Genomic DNA, 22,363 nt, shown 5'->3' on the forward strand with positions numbered 1-22,363 from the left:
TTCAATTTCAAGACATTTATTCATATGTTTTAGACAAAACAATGTGCTGCCCTAGCATACCTATTTGTTTCCATAAAGCATCTGATCTCAAATACCAGATTTAAGAGCATGCAAAATGAACAATTTGAATATGTTATTACTGGATAATGAGCAATTAAGTAGGCTTAAAGGGGCGACATTTATTTTTGCTAAAGTGCCGTAACAACTTAATGCAGGCTGCAAACACTGCTATGCAATTACACAGTTGTCTTAATCAAAAGGATTAAAAAGCAGTGATGTGTGTTCAAGGACTGAATGGTCTTTATCACCCAATAAACAAGTACAGTTAGAGTTCTTCTACAAAAATAATATTAAACAGGATGCATTATAAACAAACCTGTCCAGATGTCCAGTGTGTGTGTGTTTGTATGAGAAAAAGTGGAGATGTTCCCTGCAATGCTGTAAAAGTACATTCCTCCCTCACCCTCTCTATTCATCAAGACGAGACAGAAGGATCCTTAAACTTATAACACGAGGAGGGCAGTAGTTTCAGCACATATAAAACACGATCTCTGCAGAATGTAAAAGCTCTGAAGAAAGCACTGACTCATGTTCTGTCAGTAGGCTGAATGCATTCTTGGCTCTTTTTTATGATGAGTTTTGCCCTAGATGTGTGGGATACTTCGTTTCATGGTCCAGTCTCCAGGCCTTCATCTCTCCACTCCAGAGCCTTTAGTCACAGTAAAGTGCCTTCAACCCCATCCTTGTCTCTTCATTCCAGCTTTGCCGGGGATTTGACTTTAAGAAATGGGTGTAGAGATTGTAATCGCGCCATATGGTTGCCCTTCCTTGGGAAAAAAAACGTGAGGCTGAAAGAAAAACATTGCATTTCAATTACACAAGTATATTACAGTGATATACATAGTCAGTTCAATTTAATTTTATTTATGTAGCGCAGATTCCCAACATGTCATCTCACAGCACAAGAAAACCAACAATCCTAAGTTGCCTTTGGATTCCCTATGATGGTGGGAAGGAACAAAAAAAAAACCCAGGGAAGGTGACCAACTGCCTCAACCAGTTGGGTGAGAGTGGGGTTGAGGAGGGTGGGGGATAGCAAAAGTAGCTGGAGAACACATGACCTCAAGGGAAACACAGAGTTTACATACACTTGTAAAAACCATGTATATCACCGCTATCTTTCCAAAGACTCCTACAATTCTTAATTTTCAATGATAAAATGGTGGAAACACGTATTTTTTCCCCCCAAAAAGAATTCCGTATTTTAGTTCTTTGAATTGCATAAATTAGAATCTACTAGGTCAAAAATATACATGCAATAATTCTATTAATTTGGTTAAATGTGCTTTGGCTATTTCCACCTCAATTTGCTGCTTTTGGTAGCCATCCACAAGCTTCTGGTTGTATATTTGACCTCTCCTCCTGACAGAATTAGTGCAGTTAAACTACGTTTGCTGGCTTTCAGACAGACTTGCTTCTTCATCACGGCCCACAGGTTCTTTATGGGGTTTAACTCGGGACTCTGGGGAGACCAGAACCTTAATTCCAGCCTGATGTAATTATTTCTCATCACTTTTTAAGCATGTTGGGGTTCACTGCACTCTTGGAACACCCAGCTGCATATAAGACCAAACCTTCTCGCTGATGATTTTAGGTTTTCCTGAAGAATGTGGAGGTAATCCTCCTTCCTTATTATTCCATTTACTTTGTGTAAAGCACCAGCTCCACTGGCACCAAAACGGCTCTAGCATGATACTATCGCCACCGTGCTTGACTGTAGGTTTGGTGTTCTTGGGGTTACAGCTCACCTTCTCTCCTCCAAACATATTTATGGTCACTGTAGCCAAATAGTTTCATGCAACCACATAAATTTCCTTTTCTGATTGTGGCAGTGACACAACTCTACTATGCACTTTATACTTTTACAGTTGTTTGCACAGATGATTTTGGCATCTGAAACATCTTCGAAATGGCTCCAAGTGGCTTTCCCTACTTGTCAAGTCGATGATTTACTTCTTCAGATCTGTACTCAGATCCTTAGATTTTCCCACTGTTGTGTTTCTGGCAGAGTCTAATGAGTGTATCAGAGAGGTTGCATTTCAACTGGCTGAGAGACGTCTGCGGCTGTAGCCACTTGTGATGATCGTGATGATATACACCGTCTTTACAAGTGTAGCTCACGCTTTGGTTTTAGATATAAATATACCTGAATAGATCATGAGTGCTCCTCGGCGCTGCCGCTGAAGGAACGACTCCGGATGTGGTTCCTTAACTGCTCAATCAGCTCTGGGTTCTGCTGCTGGATCTGCTGGGCAAACTGTTGTCCTCTGACAGAGAAGTGAGATAACTCTGTTTACCTGCTGAATTTATTTCCAGCAGAACAATAGCTTTCACAAAGCAAGATGAGGAATAGCTCAGTTTTTAATATACAGTAAAAGAACTCCATGTGAGGCATTAGGTAGCATCTTATCTCTTCATATTGTGGACATTTGCTGTACAGGTACAAGTTGATACCAAACCAGAAAAAACAAAAAAGCTTCTCATGCTCCATTTCTAAGCATAAAATATTATCAAAAAGGCACTGTTACTCACACTGTATAGTGTGTGTCTTTTAGGGGCTCTGTAATGTTAAACTATCACATCGGTTTAGACAGTAATTAAACACAGCCTGTGTCCTGGATGAATGAGAGGAAGGACTTCCTCTGCAGTATCTGCAAAGATGTACTCTAACATCACAAACTGGCTTTGAGCCACAATAGAGAACAATAGAGATCAAATACACACAATATTGATACAACTTTGCGATATAACATTGATTCAGGAATACTGTATAATATTCATGGTTAAAGGAATATTTATTGGGAAAGTCACTACTTTGTTGCTCTCTTGCCAAAAGTTAGACAAGTACTTCAGTACTGGGGGTTGACTAATTATTATTTATCACTTTTCCACTTATATGCATAGTTGTTTTTTTTTTTTTTTTTTTTACTGTTTTTGTTAACATATTCTGGAAAAAATGTATAAATATAAAATCATGAGACTTTGACTCTGATTGCAGCTGACAGTTACTCTGTGGTGTCAGACTATGTCCCGCCTACAGCATGATGTGATTGGTTATATGTCACAAGTAATAGCCAGTCCTGAAGGATATGTGCTGAAAGCTTCTCTTTCAGTTAAACATACACCAATCAGGCAAAACATTATGACCACCTGCCTAAAAATGTGTTGGCTTCCTTTATGCTTCTAAAACTCCTCTGACCCAGTGGGGCACAGACACAGGACCTCTGGGGATGTCCTGTGGCACTGAGATGGTGGCAGTGAATTCTGTGGGTCCTGTGGGTTGCAGGGTGGGACCTACCTAGATCAGGCTGATCCTAGCACATTCCACAGATGCTCAATAAGATTTGGATCTGGGGAGTGTGGAACCCGGGTGAACACTTTAGCTCTGTTGTGTTCCCCGGGTCACTCCTGAGCAGTTTTTGCCGTGTGTCGGGGTGCATTGTCCTGCTGAGGATGGAAACTGTCATCGAGGACTGCTGTTGCAATGGGGGTGGGGGGTTGCTTGACTTGTAATGTTTAGGTGGATGATACATGTCAAACATCCACATGAATGTCGGAACTCAAGGTTTCCCAGCAGAACGTTGCACTACAACAAGATGATCGATGTAATTCACTTCACCGATCAATGGTCATAATGTTGTGGCTGATCGGTGTATGTAAAACACAAATACGGGCCTTTTATTAAAGCTTTGTACTGGAGGAGATTGTCACTTTTTCTGCAAATGTAAATTGGCTCCAAATGTTGCTCTCCTTGATCACTAATAATCAGTATACTACTACCAGCTGACACAACAGCTAGAAACACAGAGCAGAAAGCAGCCAGCCCAGCTCTGCCCAAAGATAACAAAAGTCACTGAAACCCTCGCCAAATGTCACAAATTAACGTGTTATATGTTTTTTGTTAAATCCATGGATGGGGGAAAGACAATGTCCATCCAAGAAATATCTGGCACATATCCATATGTAAAACACACTTTGGTGTTTGTAGCTTCATATTTACAATGCAGATGTGGGAAAGCTATCTAAGTGTTTAAATATCTGTCTTCATCTATCAGTTTAAATGCAAATATACAAACATACAAGTGGAATACAGAAAATGATATGCATGACAGGTTACACACGTGGACAAAATTGTTGGTACCCCTCGGGTAATGAAAGTAAAACCCACAATGGTCACAGAAATAATTTGAATCTGACAAAAGTAATAATAAATAAAAATTCTATGAAAATTAACCAATGAAAATCAGAATTGCTTTTGAACTGTGGTTCAACAGAATTATTTTAAAAAATAAAGTCATGAAACAGGCCTGGACAAAAATGATGGTACCCCTAGAAAAGACAGAAAATAATGTGACCAATAGGGACATGTTCAATCAAGGTGTGTCCTCAAATTAGCATCACAGGTGTCTACAAACTTGTAATCAGTCAGTCGGCCTATTTATAGGGTTACAAGTAGGCACTGTACTGTTTGGTGACATGGTGTGTACCACACTAAACATAGACCAGAGGAAGCCAAGGAGAGAGTTGTCTCAGGAGATTAGAAAGAAAATTATAGACAAGCATGTTAAAGGTAAAGGCTATAAGACCATCTCCAAGCAGCTTGATGTTCCTGTGACTACAGTTGCACATATTATTCAGAAATGTAAGATCCATGGGACTGTAGCCAACCTCCCTGGATGTGGCTGCAGGAGGAAAATTGATGACAAATGGAAGAGACGGATAATAGGAATGGTAACAAAAGAGCCCAGAACAACCTCTAAAGACATTAAAGGTGAACTCCAAGGTCAAGGTACATCAGTGTCAGATCACACCATCCGTCGCTGTTTGAGCCAAAGTGGACTTCATGGGAGACGACCAAGGAAGACACCATTGTTGAAAACATATCATAAAAAAGCCAGACTGGAATTTGCCAAACTGCATGTTGACAAGCTACAAAGCTTCTGGGAGAATGTCCTATGGACAGACCAGACAAAACTGGAACTTTTTTGGCAAATCAGCTCTATGTTCACAGACGCAAAAATGAAGCATATCAAGAAAAGAACACTGTCCCTACTGTGAAACATGGAGGAGGATCTGTTATGTTCTGGCGCTGCTTTGCTGCATCTGGCACAGGGTGTCTTGAATCTGTGCAGGGTACAATGAAATCTCATGACTATCAAGGTATTCTAGAGAGAAATGTGCTGCCCAGTGTCAGAAAGCTTGGTCTCAGTCGCAGGTCATGGGTCTTGTAACAGGATAATGACCCAAAACACACAGCTAAAAACAGCCAAGAATGGCTAAGAGGAAAACATTGGACTATTCTGAAGTGACCTTCTATGAGCCCTGATCTAAATCCTATTGAACATCTGTGGAAGGAGCTGAAACATGCCGTCTGGAGAAGGAACCCTTTAAACCTGAGACAACTGGAGCAGTCTGCTGATGAGGAGTGGACCAGAATACCTGCTGAGAGGTGAAGAAGTCTCACTGACAGTTACACAAATGGTTTGATTGCAGTGATTGCCTCAAAAGGTTGTGCAACAAAATACTAAGTTAAGGGTACCATCATTTTTGTCATGATTTTATTTATTAAAATAATTCTGTTAAACCACGGTTCAAAAGCAATGTCTGATTTTCATTGGTTAATTTTCATATAATTTTTATTTATTATTATTTTTGTCAGATTCAAATTATTTCTGTGCCCATTGTGGATTTTTCTTTCATTAACCGAGGGGTACCAACAATTTTGTCCACATGTGTATGTCGAGATAATTATCATATTCAGTGATGTTTTAATTATTTGTCCCTCAGCTCGACACATGCAGTCACATATTGTGTGTGTCCCTCTCCTAATAGAATCTGTTGCTTTTCATTGTCTTCTACTTCTGTGAAGGTTGGAAGTTTAGTTCAAATCAAAGTCTCTAAAATAAATAAGGGTGTAATCAAGCAACTCTTTTAGTTCTAAGTTCATTGTACTTACGCTTCAATCAAGCTGGAAATGTCTGACAGTCCTCCAACTCCTGCTGCTGGACCTCCAACTGCATTAGACATCATTCCTGACATACTGACCACACAGCAGCAATAAGTTAGTGTGTGCTGAGACTCAGTTTAAAACTTTACATCGCACCTGAAAGCTGAAACAAATGTAATCAAACACACATTATACTTACAGCTGTTGTACTTGCTGGTTCTGCATAACACTTGCAGCCTGTAAACAAAAATGAAGCTGAAATTCACTGTGTCTCTCAAAAATGAATTACAACCAGAATGTATTTCTGATGGCACTGGCGACTCTGTAAGAATAGTAATCTATTATCTAATGCGATGGCACCTGAATGCACACACGTAGCTATCAGGTTTAGATGTGTCTTGGCATTGCTGCTGCAATAAAACTCTTGCATGCTTGGAGAAGCGTTCTTGGCCTGTCAAACGTTCCCATGTGTCATCGTATAACGAGTCGAGATTCCCCACGCCCAGACAAGGTCGTTTCCACTCGACAGTAACTTTGGTTGGTTAATGGGCTAACTGTCACTCATGGGATTAATTAGGGAAAAATATCAGAGACAAAACATGCATAAAACACCTGTCTCAAGGATCAGTGGTAAGGATCCTGAATGGCAGATTGAGCCTATTAAACAGCCAGTGAAACCTTCAGCAGGTTTTTTATGTGCAGTGCACGTATCAGGATGGATGCTCTTACCATGCTGATGAAGGCAGGGTTGTTGATTAAACTCGCCATGTCAAATCCTAATCCAGCTGCTATCTGTGGAACACATTCACAGAGGTCAAAAACAAACATGGCCAGGTAATCACTCCAAAGCCCTTTTCAAACACGGGATATGTAACACTGCTGGCATTTTGTCATTCATACATAGGCCACTTTTATGTTAATACCCCCCATGACTTCATTCACATACACAATATTTGTCATGTAGACAAGGTTTGGCAGTACATCCAGTGACATGAAGCATAAAAAAATACACCAAATCTGATGTGCAACAAATGTGGGGATTATTTGTAATTAATAGTAATTAGTCATCCATGAAGTTGCTGCTGTTGATCCACATGCGTAAATGCAGCAACTGTTGCTGCAGGTTGTGGTAACTTTACCACGTGAAAGAAAGCACGTGACACATTGCTCACGTTTTATCGGTGTTTTATCTAGAACCTACTCGATAACAAAGAGTCCATGCAGACGTATGCATAATACATGTTGCAGGGCAGAGGTCTTCATGAACAACAAGAGCAGACAGCCACCGGAGGTCACTTTCTTAATATGTCACTCTGGCTTCACACTGCCGCCTTGTGGATACACCCCTACATTACATGTATGACCAACTCAACACATCTTAACGTTTTTCACATTACAACATTTCCCCCTTTAAGCTTCAATGCCTCCCCAAGTAGAGTAACACAAATTATTAACAATGGAGACTTAGGTCACCCACTTATCTGTGAACTTAAAGCACCTTTTTTTTTCAACCACATTTTGCCAGTAAAACACTTTAACAACATGGGACAGTTTACTTTAACCAACCATAAATGTCAAATCAAACAGTCAGTCTTTCTGGAGGCCTGCGAGTGCGTTGTGACCTGCGCAGCACCTCGGGTGACTTAGACAATACCATGGGTGATGGTGGGTTGGGGGAGCCTGGTGTTAGTGGACTTGTGTGAGGACGTCCCACTTCATCAGAGGGAACCACTAACCCTTCCTGGGGTTCTCTTTCCTGCACTGTCACTGGGGAACACTCTCCTACAGTGGACTGTCCCAACCAAGGTCACTCTGTGAAGCTGCCCACTTCAGAGTCTGTGTCATGGCGCAAGCGCACATGATCTTGATGCCTGCGAAACACACGTCCATCTGCCAATTTAACAACATAGGAGACTGGACCACTTTGTCTCAGGACAACCCCAGGCAGCCATAACAGAGTGTTATTACTGCTGAAATTCCTCACATAGACACGGTCACCAGGTTTCAACAGTCTCTCCCGTGCACGATGATCATGTCTGTTTTTCTGGTTTATCTGCTTCTCCTTCACTCGTGCCTTCATGTCTGGGCGCAGCAGGTCCAACCTTGACTTAGGCCTGCGTCCCATCAGCATTTCAGCTGGAGTGCGTGCAGTCGTTGTCTGTGGTGTGAGGCGGTATTTGAACAAGAAACGAGAGAGCCTCATGCTCAGAGAATCTCCTGTCATCCGCTTCAGTCCTTCTTTTACAGTCTGCACAGCCCGCTCTGCCAAACCATTCGAAGCTGGGTGAAAAGGAGCCATCCTAATGTGATGAATGCCATTCTGTTGCATAAATTCAGCGAACAGCTCACTTGTGAATGTCGGTCCATTATCTGTGACTAGGCTGTCAGGTAAACCATGGACTGCAAACACCTGTCTGAGTTTGTCTATGGTGGAGGTGGCTGTGATGTTATTCATGATATGAGCATCTATCCATTATCATCAACATTTGTCCCAGAAAGGGACCAGCAAAGTCCAAATGTAATCTGGACCAGGGGCAGTCAGGCCACTCCCATGGATGTAAAGGGGCTGGTGGCGGCATGTTCTGATGAATTTGACACTGTGTACATGACCTCACTTTGTGCTCCAGATCCTCATCCATGTTTGGCCACCAGACATAGGACCTTGCTAGACTTTTCATCCTAGACATTCCAGGGTGTGTCTCATGTATTTCATCCACAATCTGATTACGCCCAGGAGTGGTACAACAACTCTTGACCCCCAAAAAATGCAACCATCCTGTAAACTCAGTTCTGTTTTACGTTTAGCATATGGCCGCAGCTCCTCCCCTTCCACGGCATTTGGCCAGCCCTGCAAAAGGAGTGTTTTGACTCTGGAGAGGACTGGGTCCCTCTCAGTCCAGTGTCTGATCTGAGTTGCTGTTATGGGCATGTCTACAAGTCTTTCTAAGGAAAACACAGTCTCTGGAGGTATATGTGTAGCAGACGGGGCCTCCGGCAAAGGCAACCGACTCAACGCATCAGCATTTGCATTATCCTTACCTGCCCTGTACAATATGGTGTACTGGTAAGCTGATAGAGTTAGGGCCCAGCGCTGTAGTCTGGCTGAAGCTAGTGGTGGAATGCACTTAATCTCACTGAACAGGCTCAGCAGTGGTTCATGATCTGTAACAATCGAAAATGGCCTGCCGTAGAGGTATTGGTGAAAGCGCTTCACTGCAAACACAACCGCTAGACCTTCTTTGTCTAACTGCGAGTAACCCTTCTCCACTGCAGTCAGGGTCCTTGAAGCAAAACCAATGGGTCTCTCCGAACCGTCCTCCATCACATGCGACAAGACTGCCCCGACTCCATAGGGAGAGGCGTCACATGACAGCGAAATGTCTTTCTCAGGGTAGAAATGAACCAGAAGTCTGTCAGAGTGGAGGAGCTCCTTAACTTCCTTAAAAGCTGCTTCCTGCTCCTGATCCCACTTCCACTTTGTGTCGTGTCGAAGCAGTTTGTACAATGGGGCCAAGACCTTTGAGAGGTCAGGCAAAAACTTGCCATAATAGTTGACCATTCCCAGAAATGAATGAAGTTCCTGGAGGCTCTTGGGACTTGGGGCCTCCTTAATGGCCCTGACTTTGCCTTCCACTGGACACAGTCCCTCAGCTGTGATTTTGTGCCTCAGGTAAGTCACGCTCGAAGCCATGAACACACACTTGCCCCGTTTCAGTTGGAGTCCTGCCTCTGAGAGCCTCTTGAGCACCTGTTCCAGGTTAGCGAGATGCTCTGCCTCTGTGGCCCCCGTGACCAAAATATCATCCAGGTACACTGCCACCTGCGGAATCCCCTGCAACAAAGTGTCCATTGTTCTTTGGAAAATGGCAGCGCTTGATGCCACTCCAAAAACCAAACGGTTGTATTTGAAAAGGCCCTTGTGAGTGTTGATGGTAACATACTCCTTTGAATCCTCATCTAGGACCAGCTGTTGGTAGGCCTGGCTCATGTCGAGTTTTGTGAAACGTTTGCCCCCTGCGAGTTGCAAGCAGGTCCTCCACCCTCGGCAATGGGTACTCTGCTAGCTTAGAGACCTGGTTTACAGTCAGCTTATAATCACCAGAAATCCTTGCCGTCTTGTCCTCCTTTAGCACAGGGACAATAGGAGCTGCCCACCTGGAGAACTGGACTGGCTCAATGATGTCCAGTTGCTGCAGGCGTTCAAGCTCCTCCTCAACCTTGCCTTTCATGGCATATGGCACAGGTCTGGGCTTATAAAAACGTGGTGGAGCCTCAGGGTCAACATGCAGTTTCACTGTAACCCCTTTAAGCATCCCCAACTCATCTCTGAAAACATCACTGTACTTCTGCAGAATGGTTTCAGTTGAAGTAGGCTCAGTAGCATACTTTATGTCATGCTAGTTCAGTCTGATTTTGCGGAGCCAATCCAGGCCCAAAAGACTAGGTCTAGAACCTTTAGCAACCACCAGCCTTGCTCTTGCTCTCTGACCTTCAGCTGCAATGTCCACAAAGAGCACTCCTATATGTGGGATGGGCTGCCCTGTGTAAGGTCTGAGCCTGAGCTTTGATGGGTGAATGGGTGGTAGGTCAGACTGCCATGTCTGCTTACAGGTTTCCTCACTGATAACTGATACTGTGGCTCCAGAATCAATCTCAAACTTAATGTCCTGCCCACTGACTGTGACTGTGGCATAATAGGGCTCTGGCAGTGTGTATTCCATCTCATCATCCTCTGCCTCAACTCCAAACATATTATAGGCACACACAGCATCAATGTCCTCCTCCTTGAGGTGGTGTGTGTCAGCCTGTTGGGCTTTTGCTCATGTTGGTTTGCCTTTCCCCTTTGAGCTCCTGCACTTTTTAGCTAAATGTCCCTTTTTATTACATGCATGGCAGACAGCATCTTTAAATTTACAGTCATTTGCAAAGTGTGGTCCTCCACACCGAAAACATTCCACTCGTTTTGTGCCTTTAATAGCTTCTTTACCAGACTCCCTCCATATCTGGTGCACTTGTGCCATCTGTGATCCTCCATGTCCTTTCTGAATGTCTTTGGCATTGTTTGCAGCCATCTCCATACCTTGGGAAATTTCCAGGGCTTTTTTGAAAAACAAAGGTGGGGCATCGTTGTTTATTCCGCACACCAGCCTGTCGCGGAGCATATCATCTAATACTGTCCCAAAGTCGCAATGCTCTGACAACTGTCGAAGCTCAGCCACAAAGTTAGCTATAGACTGTCCAGGCTTCCTAAAATGACTGTGAAATTTAAACCGCTGGACTATCACTGAGGGCTTGGGGTTGTGGTGGTTACTCACGAGTTGGACAAGTTCTGAATACGGGATCTCCCCCGGTTTCCGTGGCGTGGCCAAGTTCCTTACGAGCCTGTACTTCTTCGCCCCACACACACTCTGGAGAATAGAGCGCTTCTTTGCCTCTTCCGTAATCCCATTAGCAAGGAAAAAGTGTCCCAACCTCTCCTCATACTCCGTCCAATCTTCGTTTTCCTCTACAAATTCACCGATAGTCCCGAACGTAGCCATCTGGACCCGAGGACTCATCTCCTCGCGAAACTCCTTTGCCGCGTCGTTTCCGTGCGGTGCTCCCTCCGAGTCAGTACCGCTGCTCATCCGTAGCCGCCTAGCTGGCTAGCACACTGTCGACTAGCTAAGCTAACAACGAAACAAACCGGCAGACACGTCCGAAAAAAAAGTTCACCTCGTCGCCAAAAATATGTGGTAACTTTACCACGTGAAAGAAAGCACGCGACACACTGCTCACGTTTTATCGGTGTTTTATCTAGAACCTACTCGATACCAAAGAGTCCATGCGGACGTATGCACAATACATGTTACAGGGCAGAGGTCTCCATGAACAACAAGAGCAGACAACCACCGGAGATCACTTTTTTAATATGTCACTCTGGCTTCACACTGCCGCCTTGTGGATACACCCCTACATTACACGTATGACCAACAACACATCTTAACGTTTTTCACATTACAACACAGGTATTTAATTAACTCAGAGGAAAGATTCCTACAAACAGCTGGAAGCAACAAACTAAACTTCAGCTCCTGTTAGCATTTTGCTACATTTGCTATTGAAGAGTCCCTTTAATCTGACCTGTTATAGTCTCTGTCATCACAGGAAAGTTTTCTTTTGATGAACATTTTGGTTTGTAATAGATGTGAAATTTTCCGTGCAAAGTGAGTGAGAAATGTGTTTTGTGACCTCGACAGCAAACTATGTCTTTTACTTTGATGTGTTTGGATCAATATTGGTGCTGAAATGTGGACAAAGCCATCGCTAATTCCCTATATGTTAAAATGACTGCATGAAGTTCAGACGTGAGCTTTGTTGATGATGTGGGAATGTTACTGGGTCCGACCTGGTAAGACTACTGCAGCAGCTTTTATGGAAAAGTGACCAAGGTGATCAGTCACACGAGAAGCCGACTCGTTCACATGCCGTCAGATTAACAGAAAGAACTGCATGTCTGAAAGTGGTTTACATGAGCCTTAATTGAATATATGCGTACTACATAAGGGCTACAAGCAATTATATCTTTTTATGTACTTACTGGGCTGGTTGCTTCTTTCTGCTTCTGCTCTGCAATCTTCAGATTGGATTTGTAAGTGTCATTCTCAGGGTCTAATACCAAAGCTTTCTTGAAGTAGGAAATTGCCTCTGGATACTTGTTCATAGCTGTCAAAGCCAAACTAAAGCCACAAGGGAAAGGGACACAAAACATTCATGATTATGGAGCAAGCAAAAGTGTGTTAAAAATGTTTAAATAACATCGACCTCACCCCATCCTCCCATATGCTTTGCTGTACGTGGGATCAATCCCAATGGCTCTCTCACAGTCCCCAGTTGCCTCAGTGTAATTCCCCAGTTTACTGTGAGCTGCAGCCCTGCAAAGTGTTAGATTCACTGCGTTCAGACACATAATGAAAAGGAAGAGAGTCAAAGCACTGTCTTGTCCAGTTCAAACATTACATCATGCCAGCCTGACATCACAGGCTATTTCTGCTCAGCTCTGTGTGTGCCATGCTTTATCTGCTGTTGAATAAAAATCTGTGAACCACAACAGAAGCAGAAAAAGTCATCCTGCTCGCTGTTGTAAATACCTGTTGCAGTAGTACACAGCATTTCTTAGGTCCAGATCGATGGCCTTTGTGTAGCACTCCACCGCACATATGTAGTTCTCCTCCTTCATGTGATTGTTACCTGAAGATAAAATATTGAGTTGTTCACAGAGTATATACAGAAAGACTGTTGCTACAGCACCAGGCCAAAGATAACACTCTGCTTTTTAGATTTTGGACAGATGCCTGGCAAGACCAGGATCTGCAGATCTTTTAAAAAATGGACAAAATTCAAGTTGAGCGTGATAGGCAGTTGTTGATATACATTTGAACATATGGTAAAGGTCGACACTGTTGCTATCAATTCCCTAAAGGGCTGCAACTCACAGTTCTTTTCATTACCGATTAAGCTCCTGAATCTCCTGACTACTCTCTTGATTAATTTGTTAATATTCTTTCCTATGAAATATGTCTTATATTTTCCCACAACTTGAGCAGAAATATCCAAAATGCATGTTTTATTTGACCAACACAGCAAAGATATTCTATTGGCTGCCGTGTATAGAAAGAACAGCAGCAAATCTTCACACTTGAGAAGCTGGAATCAGCAAGTGTTATGTATGTCCTATTAAAAAAATTACTAAAACTACTAATCAGCATCAAAATACTGGAATATTATAATTTTCTGTTAATTGACTAATCTATAAATTACTGCAACTGTAACCAAGTTTTGATCCCTTTACTTCCTATCTTGCTATTTCTTGTTTATAAGAAATATGCAGAAGTATCTGTCAGGTATCTGCTTCCACTTTTTCTATCAAGGCATCAGTTCTCTTTGAAGTCACTATGGCTTTTTGAAACTTAAAAAAATACAGCTATAGCTGTATTATGTATCACTGTATTAGGTATGACGTAGCTGGCAGCATCTAAGTCCTTATAGGCAAATCTCACTGCTCAGCAGCCAGCATGGTGACGCCTCCAGGCAGTCATTTCAGGCTAACAAGACTAGAATCCTGTCTAAATGAATGGGCCAGTTATGATCCATAACTGTAACTTCAATGCTTGCCGGGACAGAAAAAATGGTATGTATACAATCACAAGTAAATTTGATAAAAATCTATTGAAAAAGTTTGGTAACTTTGTTCCAAAATAAGGTTTATTCCCACAGCTCATAGCTCCACTCTTTATGCACATAGTTTCATGACATCACATTTGACATTGCACTGTTGACAACTGCAATGTCTGCAAGATGCAATAATTGTCTGGATGTTCCCCAGTTTGCTGGTATAAAACAGTGATTGGCTTTTTGGGGTTAGGAAGAGGACATGTGTCATAAAACCACTGCATCTTCCATCCATCCATTATCTATACACTGCTTTATCCTCATCAGGGTCATGGGGGGCTATAGTATATCCCAGCTGACTTAGGGTGAAGGCAGGGGACATCCTGGACTGGTCACCAGTCTATCACTGAGCTACACAGAAAGACAAACAAGCACACTCACATTCACACCAACAGACAATTTAGAATGATCAATTAACCTGAGCATGTTTTTGGACTGTGGGAGGAAGCCGAAGAACCCAGAGAAAGCCCACGCATGCACAGGGAGAACATGCAAACTCCATGCAGAAAGATCCCAGGAAGGCCAGGATGCAAACCGGAGATATTCTAGCTGCAAGGCAACAGTGCTAACCACTGACACACTGTGCAGCCACCATTGCATCTTGCATTACAGAATTCTCCTGTACACTTCTATTTAGGATTCTTTCATTGGAGAGTCTTTCTATACTACATCTCTGCCAGTGTTTCTGATCTTTCTGTTCATGTTCTGACCTGGATTTACCATAAAAATGTGTTACTCCTCATTCAGATCATATCACTGTTTTAGGTCACAGGCACATGAGGACAGGGAAACTGAAACTGAGGGCATGTAAGGATGGTGCTTCAGCTGAGTCTAACAGGTTGCACTGATATCAACACTTCACAGCAGATGAGCAGTAAAAGGATTTAATACATCCCACTGAACTGATTACTCTTTGAGGCACATTAAATTATTCTATATATACATATTATTTTCTTAAGTTCCCCATCAAAACAGATATACTGAAGGAGCTTGCTATATTAAGGATTTTGCACAAGCTGAGGTACCAAAAAGATTACAATCGGCTATTAAGGATGCTACAGAGGGAGGAAAAGAGTTCAAATTTGGCGTTGTAATATTACCTTCATTCTTAAGCTGCTCTGCTCGTTCAATGTCTTCAGGAGACGGGGAGGTCTCTGGTAGGGTCAGGTTGTCATTCTATGCAGTTGCAAAACAGGAGAGTCATCAAATTAACAGTGACAGAGGACATTTTGGCCTGACTCAACGAAAAGCAGTGGAGTAATTAATAACATCAGCCATTAGGCCCTTCTAGTTAGCTGTGCCAAGAAACCAGAGCCAGTGAGTGAACATGCACTGGCACACCTTAATAGATTATAGTCATTACAATGTTTTCACCTTTATTTGACTAGTATCTACAGGCTGCGTGCCCCAGTGTTGTATAAGCTAAGTTGAAAAGTTCCTGTGTACTCTACATAATTATAAAATGTTCATGCAAAGTCTTACTTACAGTGCTTATATGAAGTATTTAGTTTTCCACTTTAATTGCTTTTCAGCATTGAATCGTGGTCAGTTTAATTTGGCTTTTCTGACAAGAATTTACAAAAAAAGACTCTTTTATCTAAAAGTAAAAACAGATTTCTACAAAGTAATGTGATTTAATTAAAAATATGAAATGTATTCACCACCATGCTTCATTGCACTCAGATGATCTCTATTTCAATAATTGTGGCTTCTAGCACCAAATGGCGGCACCTAGGTTGAATTAGTCACTTTAAAGGGGGTGAATGCTTCTGCAATCACTTATTTTACATTTTAGGTTTTCAATTAACAGACATTATTCTGCAAAAAAACTGTTTTCACTATGACATGAAAGGTAAATTATATTGGCTATAAGCAATGAAAGTAGAAAACTTCCAAGGGGGTGGGGTGAGTAGTTTTTAAAGGTGCTGTATATACTTTTATGTAATATTGCTCCAATGTAGCGTACAGAACCCACCTTGAGGAGGGAATTGAGGAATATCTCCGTAAGTGGCTGTGGCACTGCAAGATGGCAGTCACTGGAGCTGATCTTGAAGGTGGTCTCCAAGCACTGTATCGCAACTGTAGTGGAGAATCAGTGAAATATGACCGAACAATTTAAGATAAGAGCTAAGGAACAGGTCTAAGAGTTAACAGCTTTATCATGGTGAGTCAGAACTTGGCTGCACATTTAGAGACAAAAATTTAAGCTGCCCTGTCCTGTCACATTCTGCTTATCAGACCCTAATTTATAGTCACTTGCTATTTGTTTTGAGGATGAAAGCTGCCGTTTATTCCCTTGTGAAAAGTAAAAACAAATCTGCATTACACATCAGTTCATTCTGAAATGTACAGGACAGAGCAGAGTGGCCTATATTTGTAAAGACGGTTCCTAAAGTATAAGTGCACAGCGAGTCGACCTACCTTCAAGGCTCTCCTGCTCATCAGAATTCAAAGAACCGCAATGTGTTTGATCTCGTAGGAACTGCACAATAGAGAATGCCAGGCGCTTCTCCACGGCCATTTTTACCTAGAAACTGCTGGGCACAGTTGTCGAAGCAAACAGAGAGACACCCACACGGTGACGAATGTATTATTAATTCATTTGGTTCATTATAAATGTTAAAACCACACGTTTAAACAATGCAGAACTAACAGACTCTGCCCTTAACAAAAACAAATTAAGTTATAAATTCACCATCACATTTCTGGCACAGCACAACTACAGTTTTTCTTTCCACCTTCATTTCTACACAGGTTGTTCACATATTGTGTGATTAAATATGTCCCTCCCTGATTTCTCAACTGACACCTGCTACAGTAGATATTTTTGGATTTGCTTCAACCATTTTCCACTGTGCTGCACTACAAAACAACAAAAGGATGGAATAAATCAGAGCTAACCTCTGTTTTTAAATATAACAAGACTGTTCAATAAAAATATGCTTCATATTTCTACTGGAGCAGCTGCAGTTCTACTTTCAGAGAGATATGGTCATATGCACGCCCATTTCTATCTGCTGCTTTTCAGTGAATCTGGCAACAGAAACTGGAAAAAAATATATGAAGTATCTGTGAATCAACTAATAAACCACTAACAAATCCTACAAACTCATCTTCATCATTTCATAATGGTGACCAACATATATTTATAATGTTTCCTAAGAATGTAGAACACTCAGTATTTATGTATAACATTAAATATGTAAACCTAAATGAGTAGAAGTCAATCCACAACAACAAAAACCATATACACATTATTTAGAGAATTTTTACTCCATTACTCATAGCAAAAAGCATATTTAGATAACCCATATTCAGTGCTTGTGATTCATGCGTTTATCATGTTATCATAACTCATTACTTGTGCATTTGTTTTGTACAGTTTTCAGTGTCTAGTGGGAGTTGTAATGGTTTGTTAAATGTTCTCATAGTTCAAACAGTCCCAAATTCCGTGCATGAAAATAGACTTTTTTTTTAAACTGTTATTAACCGCATTTGTTGAGGTATCTGAATTACCATGTACAATATTAACTTAGGAGAACACTGCAGCAACAATTAAGTGACTTCAACAGTTAAATGACTTGCCACATATTTTTAAGAGAAAAAGCTGGAATTCTCTAAATCTAATTTCCTAAATATGAGATTTTTCGGATTTCTTCAACTTCTATGACGATGAACTGAATATCTTTGGGTTGTGGACAAAACAAGATGTTTATCATAATGGGCTTTGGAAAATATTAATCCGCATTTTTCATAAAAAAATAATCGATTAATCAAGAAAACAATCAACATATTATTATTATTCTATTATATACAGTAAAAACAACGGTTTCGTTGCAGACCTAATTATCTAAATGTCATGTAAGGTCTCAGCATATTTTCAGATTTTTAAAAAATTATTTTTGTGTTAAAATTTGCATTAGTTTTTTTTGCATGTTCTCACATTACTCTGAAATTAAAGTAAGAAAGTAAAGGTTTTAAAAAATACTATTAAAATGTGGTCTTAAAACTGCAAATTAGCCCTGTAAAAGGTTAATCTCAGCATATCAGCATCTCTTACAACCACAAGTAGAAAGGATGCATGCAGCTCTTGTTTCCAAGACAACTCACGAGAAAAAGCAAAGCAACGCAAAACTATTCTTGTTTCTAACAAAACAAACGAGCATTAAAAAAGGTCGGCGACTGCTGCAGCTTCTTCTTTCTCTGTGTGACAGATTTAGCCCCAAACAATCAGAGCAGCTGGGGCAGAGAGAAACAGGCCACAATATTTACTGTGATGTGACTCTGTGGGGGTAAAATGATTTGCAGACACAAACATTGCCTCATATTTCTGTCACGTGCTGACGCCATGCGTTGTTATGTTCATTTGGGGCTCCTGCCTCCGCTGCTACTCCTCCCTCACTGTGTGTTGACACACGTAGATGCAGTGATGCAGGAGCTGTGATGTAATACACTATCAAAGAACTGTTTGGATTCACCATTCTGCATTCAGATTTTAATCAAAAATGCAATGCACGAGAGCTAATTCGAGCAGATGACGCTGGCAGGTGTTTTTAAAAAGCCTGCAATAAGCCTGATCGCCCGGAACTCGCGCACTGTGCAGCCTGATGAGAGATGCTGGCTAAAACTAACCACCATCCTCAAGCAGAAGGCAGGAAAACAGCGGCAGGAGAGGCGACACAGGTCAGCCTCGGATTCCTGCACACAGCACGAAGCCAAATTATAAATAACATAGTGTCTAAGGATGCTATTCGGTGTCCCCCCCTCCCCGCCCACCTACCTGCGCTCTGATCCAGCTGTCTGCTGCCGCCGCGTCATGAGGGCTCGTGTCGGATTGAGCGCATCCTGTGCGCATGCGCGGTGACAGCGGAAGGTTTTCATATGCGAGAGGAGGGAGCGAGATCCAGACGCTGGTGTTGCTGCTGCTTCTGCTGGGATCCAGCTACAGTAAGAGGCGAAGAAAGTGTGTTTTGCGCATGAAACCGCCGGCATGTGCGCGCTGAGAGTTGTGGTTTGCAGGTACTTTTCACTATCAACGTCACAACCCTGCTGAGCTGTTTGTGTGTTTGAGCTGTTCACATCAAACTTTGTGTTTTTTGCTGTGTTGCGTTACACTGTTAATAATGACATTTCCCAGCTCCTGCGCACCTGCTGCTTCCACGTTTGGCTGCGAGCTGCCTGACAGTTACTCTGCACGCTTTTACGAACTTGTTTTGTAAGCCCATGAAACTCTACACTGATTAGTACGTGGGGAAGGGTCACCGCTTAACATGGACAAAAATCCTGGGCACGTTTCATGTGTGACCTTGTAGAATTTACTGCCAGTGTTTGCATTAGCACCTGTTCCAGTAGAATAGTCCGGTTTTAATTTGAAATATACAGTAATATTCTCTTAAACTTGGATTTGAGTGGCAAAGCTGAGAGGTTATCACGGAAAGTGTTCAATTTAGGTCTATATAAATTATTATTGATCACTTTTAATGACCCATTTTTAGTAATGGCCAGGAAGAAAAGGGTTTAATTTGGATCTAACCACTTAAGTCTGTTTATCAAGGCATATAGGTAATAATTTTAAAGTTAACACCACAATAAAAAACTCCACACACAAGTAAATAAATGCACACACATAAATTTCCACTTGATACACATTAAGTGACAAAAGCAGTTAAAAGTGAAGGAGCATGTAGGGTGATCAGGCTGAAGTTAAGGCTCCCAGTGACTGACCTGAACTGGGTGTCATTGGACCCAGCACAGGCGTCACGTCCATCAGCTGTTGGATCAGACGGCCAGGACTATGTGGTTTACGTGGCAGTGGTGGAGGACAAAAGGTTGTGTGTGTTTTTGGACCACGAAGTCAGTCCCACAAGGAAAATCACCAGCTGTAGCCTCCACCAGGCAGGTCTGTGGGTACAGGTCTGCTAAGGTGACAAGACCAAGGTGGCTTCAGACTAGCGCACCTTGGTAGACCTGCACGGCAGCCAAAGGGAGAGCAAGGGCGATATTGTTAAAATCAAGTTTAAGTACCTCATCCTACCTGAAATCATCACTCCAGATCTTCACTGTGCAGCCTGTCCTTCTACTAGACACACCTAGGAAGATATGTACCCAAAGCCCTTTTCCGTCCAAACTTCTGCACTAAGAACAAAGAGAGAACCAATGTGAGATAAAGCATGAACTATTAAACCTAACTGTGTTATTTCATTCTACATTATAGCAAACGACTAATATACCTAAGAATAAAAAATTTAACAATAAGAAAAACAAGACTTTTGTTATACTTAGGACAAAAGTCACCCTGTGTTTTATATGATTCCATTGTATTTTCTTCAAAGCTGAACATGTAGGATGAGTGTCGGGGGTAGTTTAGTTCAGATTTTGGGGACGTTCCGGTGATGTTAGAGTTCCTTAATTTAAGGTTTAGTCCATTATTCAGTAGAAAGTTTGAGGTGTTACGAGGAGAAGGTCAGGAGGTCACAGTAAAGGAATCCTGCGACTCTGTGGTAAAAAGTGACACTCTGAGACCGTCATTAATTTGTTTGGAAAGTTGTCCCTGTCCTGTATTAGTCAGTGAACCTTGTATTTTCCTTGTGTGCTTTAATGGCAGCTTGTGTGTAATGCATTTAAGCAAAACTAATGAACGTTCTGACAAGGTTCTTAATGTTGACAAAGCGTCTACCACCAGTACATATCACTAAACTTCAACATAAGAAGCTTGAGTAGAATGTCCAATTTTCTTACAGGGTCTTTAAACCCCTCCTGAGAATGACTATCCAGAGTGGGTCAGTGGTATCGGCCAGAGACTGCTCTCAGGTGGAAAATAAGAGGAACACCCTGAGGTGGGACCTGTCTCCAGATGAGATCAGGACCATGACAGAGAGCCTGATCGCCAGAATAAAGAAGGTCTATGATGACATTGGAGCTCTAAACATAGAAAATGTCTCAGTTGAAAACACCCTGGCAGCCTTGGCCAATGCCAAGCTGGATTATGCATGTAAGTCCTAAAGGAGAAGTCTGCTGTATTCTTCTTGTTCACAATTCCATCAAAAGACCAAACCCAACAATGCAATAATTGGCAACAACAATAACTGTCTGTACATGTGTGCCACAGAGCTGCACTGTTGTCCAAAACCTATAAAAAATATTTTAGTGATCCCCATTGGTGCAGTGGATGTTATTATAATTTACTTCAGCTGGTGATGAATTTCATTGTTGCTTCATCTGTTGATTACATGCTTGATTAATTGGTGATTTAATGCAGTTATTCATCTATAAAATGTTAGAAAATGGTAAACCGAATCAAATGAGCATCATAAACTCTCAGACGCCAAGGTTGCACCTTGTTTTGTTCGACCAGAAAATCAACACATTTGAGAGGCCAAAACTAGTACAAATTAGTTAGTTTTTTGCAATCTATAACTTGATTCATCAGGTGCAGCTCCATGATCACAGTATTTGTAGTCAATTCCTTAAACGATTGATTCCTTAAATTTCCACCTGAGTAACAAATGTGTATTCATCCTAAGCTGAAAATAGTCCCACACAAATGCACCATTTAGTCACATCTGACCCAACTTTGCTAAAACCTTCAGTAGCCAGTTGTTAGAGGAAATTACAAATTGCCATTTTAACAATAAAACTACATATTTGTGATCTGTTTTTAAATATTTAAGTCTGTCGAACTCATGGGCTTGTGGCTAAGCATCACAGATAGTGTCAAAAATCAGAAACACTTAAAGATTCATCGATTTTTATAGTTTTTCAAAGGATTGTTGGACAAAGTGTATATTTTCTGTAGAAACTGTCCTATATTGTACAAATCATTGTAACTTTAACTGCTGCCTCTGTGTGTTTGCTCTGTTCTCTCAGCATCTCGTCACGTTCTGGACTTCCCCCAGTATGTTTGTCCTTCTAAGGAGGTTCGGTCAGCGAGCACAGAGGCAGACAAGAAGCTGTCTGAGTTTGACGTGGAGATAAGCATGCGGGAAGATGTGTTCAAACGCATTACTGCCTTGCAGGTACACCTCGTGTCACATTAAAGGCCTCAGGTCCACTAAGGTATTGATGTGTTAACGTAACCTTAATCACAAAAGTCTAATGTGTGAGTATTAGATGCATTTATCACAGCAGCAATGCCACTGATATATT

The 22,363-nt window shown here is 41.7% G+C and overlaps 2 protein-coding genes across 6 annotated transcripts in view; one reads left to right on the forward strand and one right to left on the reverse strand.

Annotated features, from left to right (window-relative positions):
- On the reverse strand, positions 1 to 19,135 carry sgtb (small glutamine rich tetratricopeptide repeat co-chaperone beta). Of its 2 annotated transcripts, none has more exons than XM_023266660.3 (12): positions 18,999 to 19,135; positions 16,640 to 16,752; positions 16,194 to 16,297; positions 15,319 to 15,394; positions 13,138 to 13,237; positions 12,817 to 12,921; positions 12,588 to 12,726; positions 6,737 to 6,799; positions 6,207 to 6,244; positions 6,017 to 6,100; positions 2,207 to 2,327; positions 1 to 848 (listed from the first exon to the last, which is right to left on the reverse strand). In XM_023266660.3, the coding sequence occupies exons 2-11, from the start codon at positions 16,737 to 16,739 to the stop codon at positions 2,216 to 2,218; spliced, it is 921 nt and encodes a 306-aa protein (XP_023122428.2). In that variant the 5' UTR covers positions 16,740 to 16,752; positions 18,999 to 19,135; the 3' UTR covers positions 1 to 848; positions 2,207 to 2,215. The 2 variants fall into 2 exon arrangements, with proteins under 2 accessions (XP_023122428.2, XP_035802478.2); XM_035946585.2 differs by having other exon boundaries at positions 16,640 to 16,755; positions 18,999 to 19,113.
- Positions 19,047 to 22,363, forward strand: part of nln (neurolysin (metallopeptidase M3 family)) — a 13,167-nt gene continuing 9,850 nt past the window's right edge. For 2 of the 4 annotated variants that reach the window (XM_035946582.2, XM_035946583.2), the window contains exons 1-3: positions 19,057 to 19,181; positions 20,959 to 21,209; positions 22,085 to 22,233. In XM_035946582.2, the coding sequence (XP_035802475.1) occupies positions 19,072 to 19,181; positions 20,959 to 21,209; positions 22,085 to 22,233 (510 nt within the window). In that variant the 5' untranslated portion in view covers positions 19,057 to 19,071. Of the gene's footprint in view, positions 19,238 to 20,958; positions 21,210 to 22,084; positions 22,234 to 22,363 lie in introns of all 4 variants that reach the window. The other 2 variants (XM_023266659.3, XM_023266656.3) reach the window with 2 other exon arrangements.

The sequence above is a fragment of the Amphiprion ocellaris genome, chromosome 17, assembly GCF_022539595.1.
Source record: "Amphiprion ocellaris isolate individual 3 ecotype Okinawa chromosome 17, ASM2253959v1, whole genome shotgun sequence".
Classification (NCBI taxonomy): Eukaryota; Metazoa; Chordata; class Actinopteri; family Pomacentridae; genus Amphiprion; species Amphiprion ocellaris.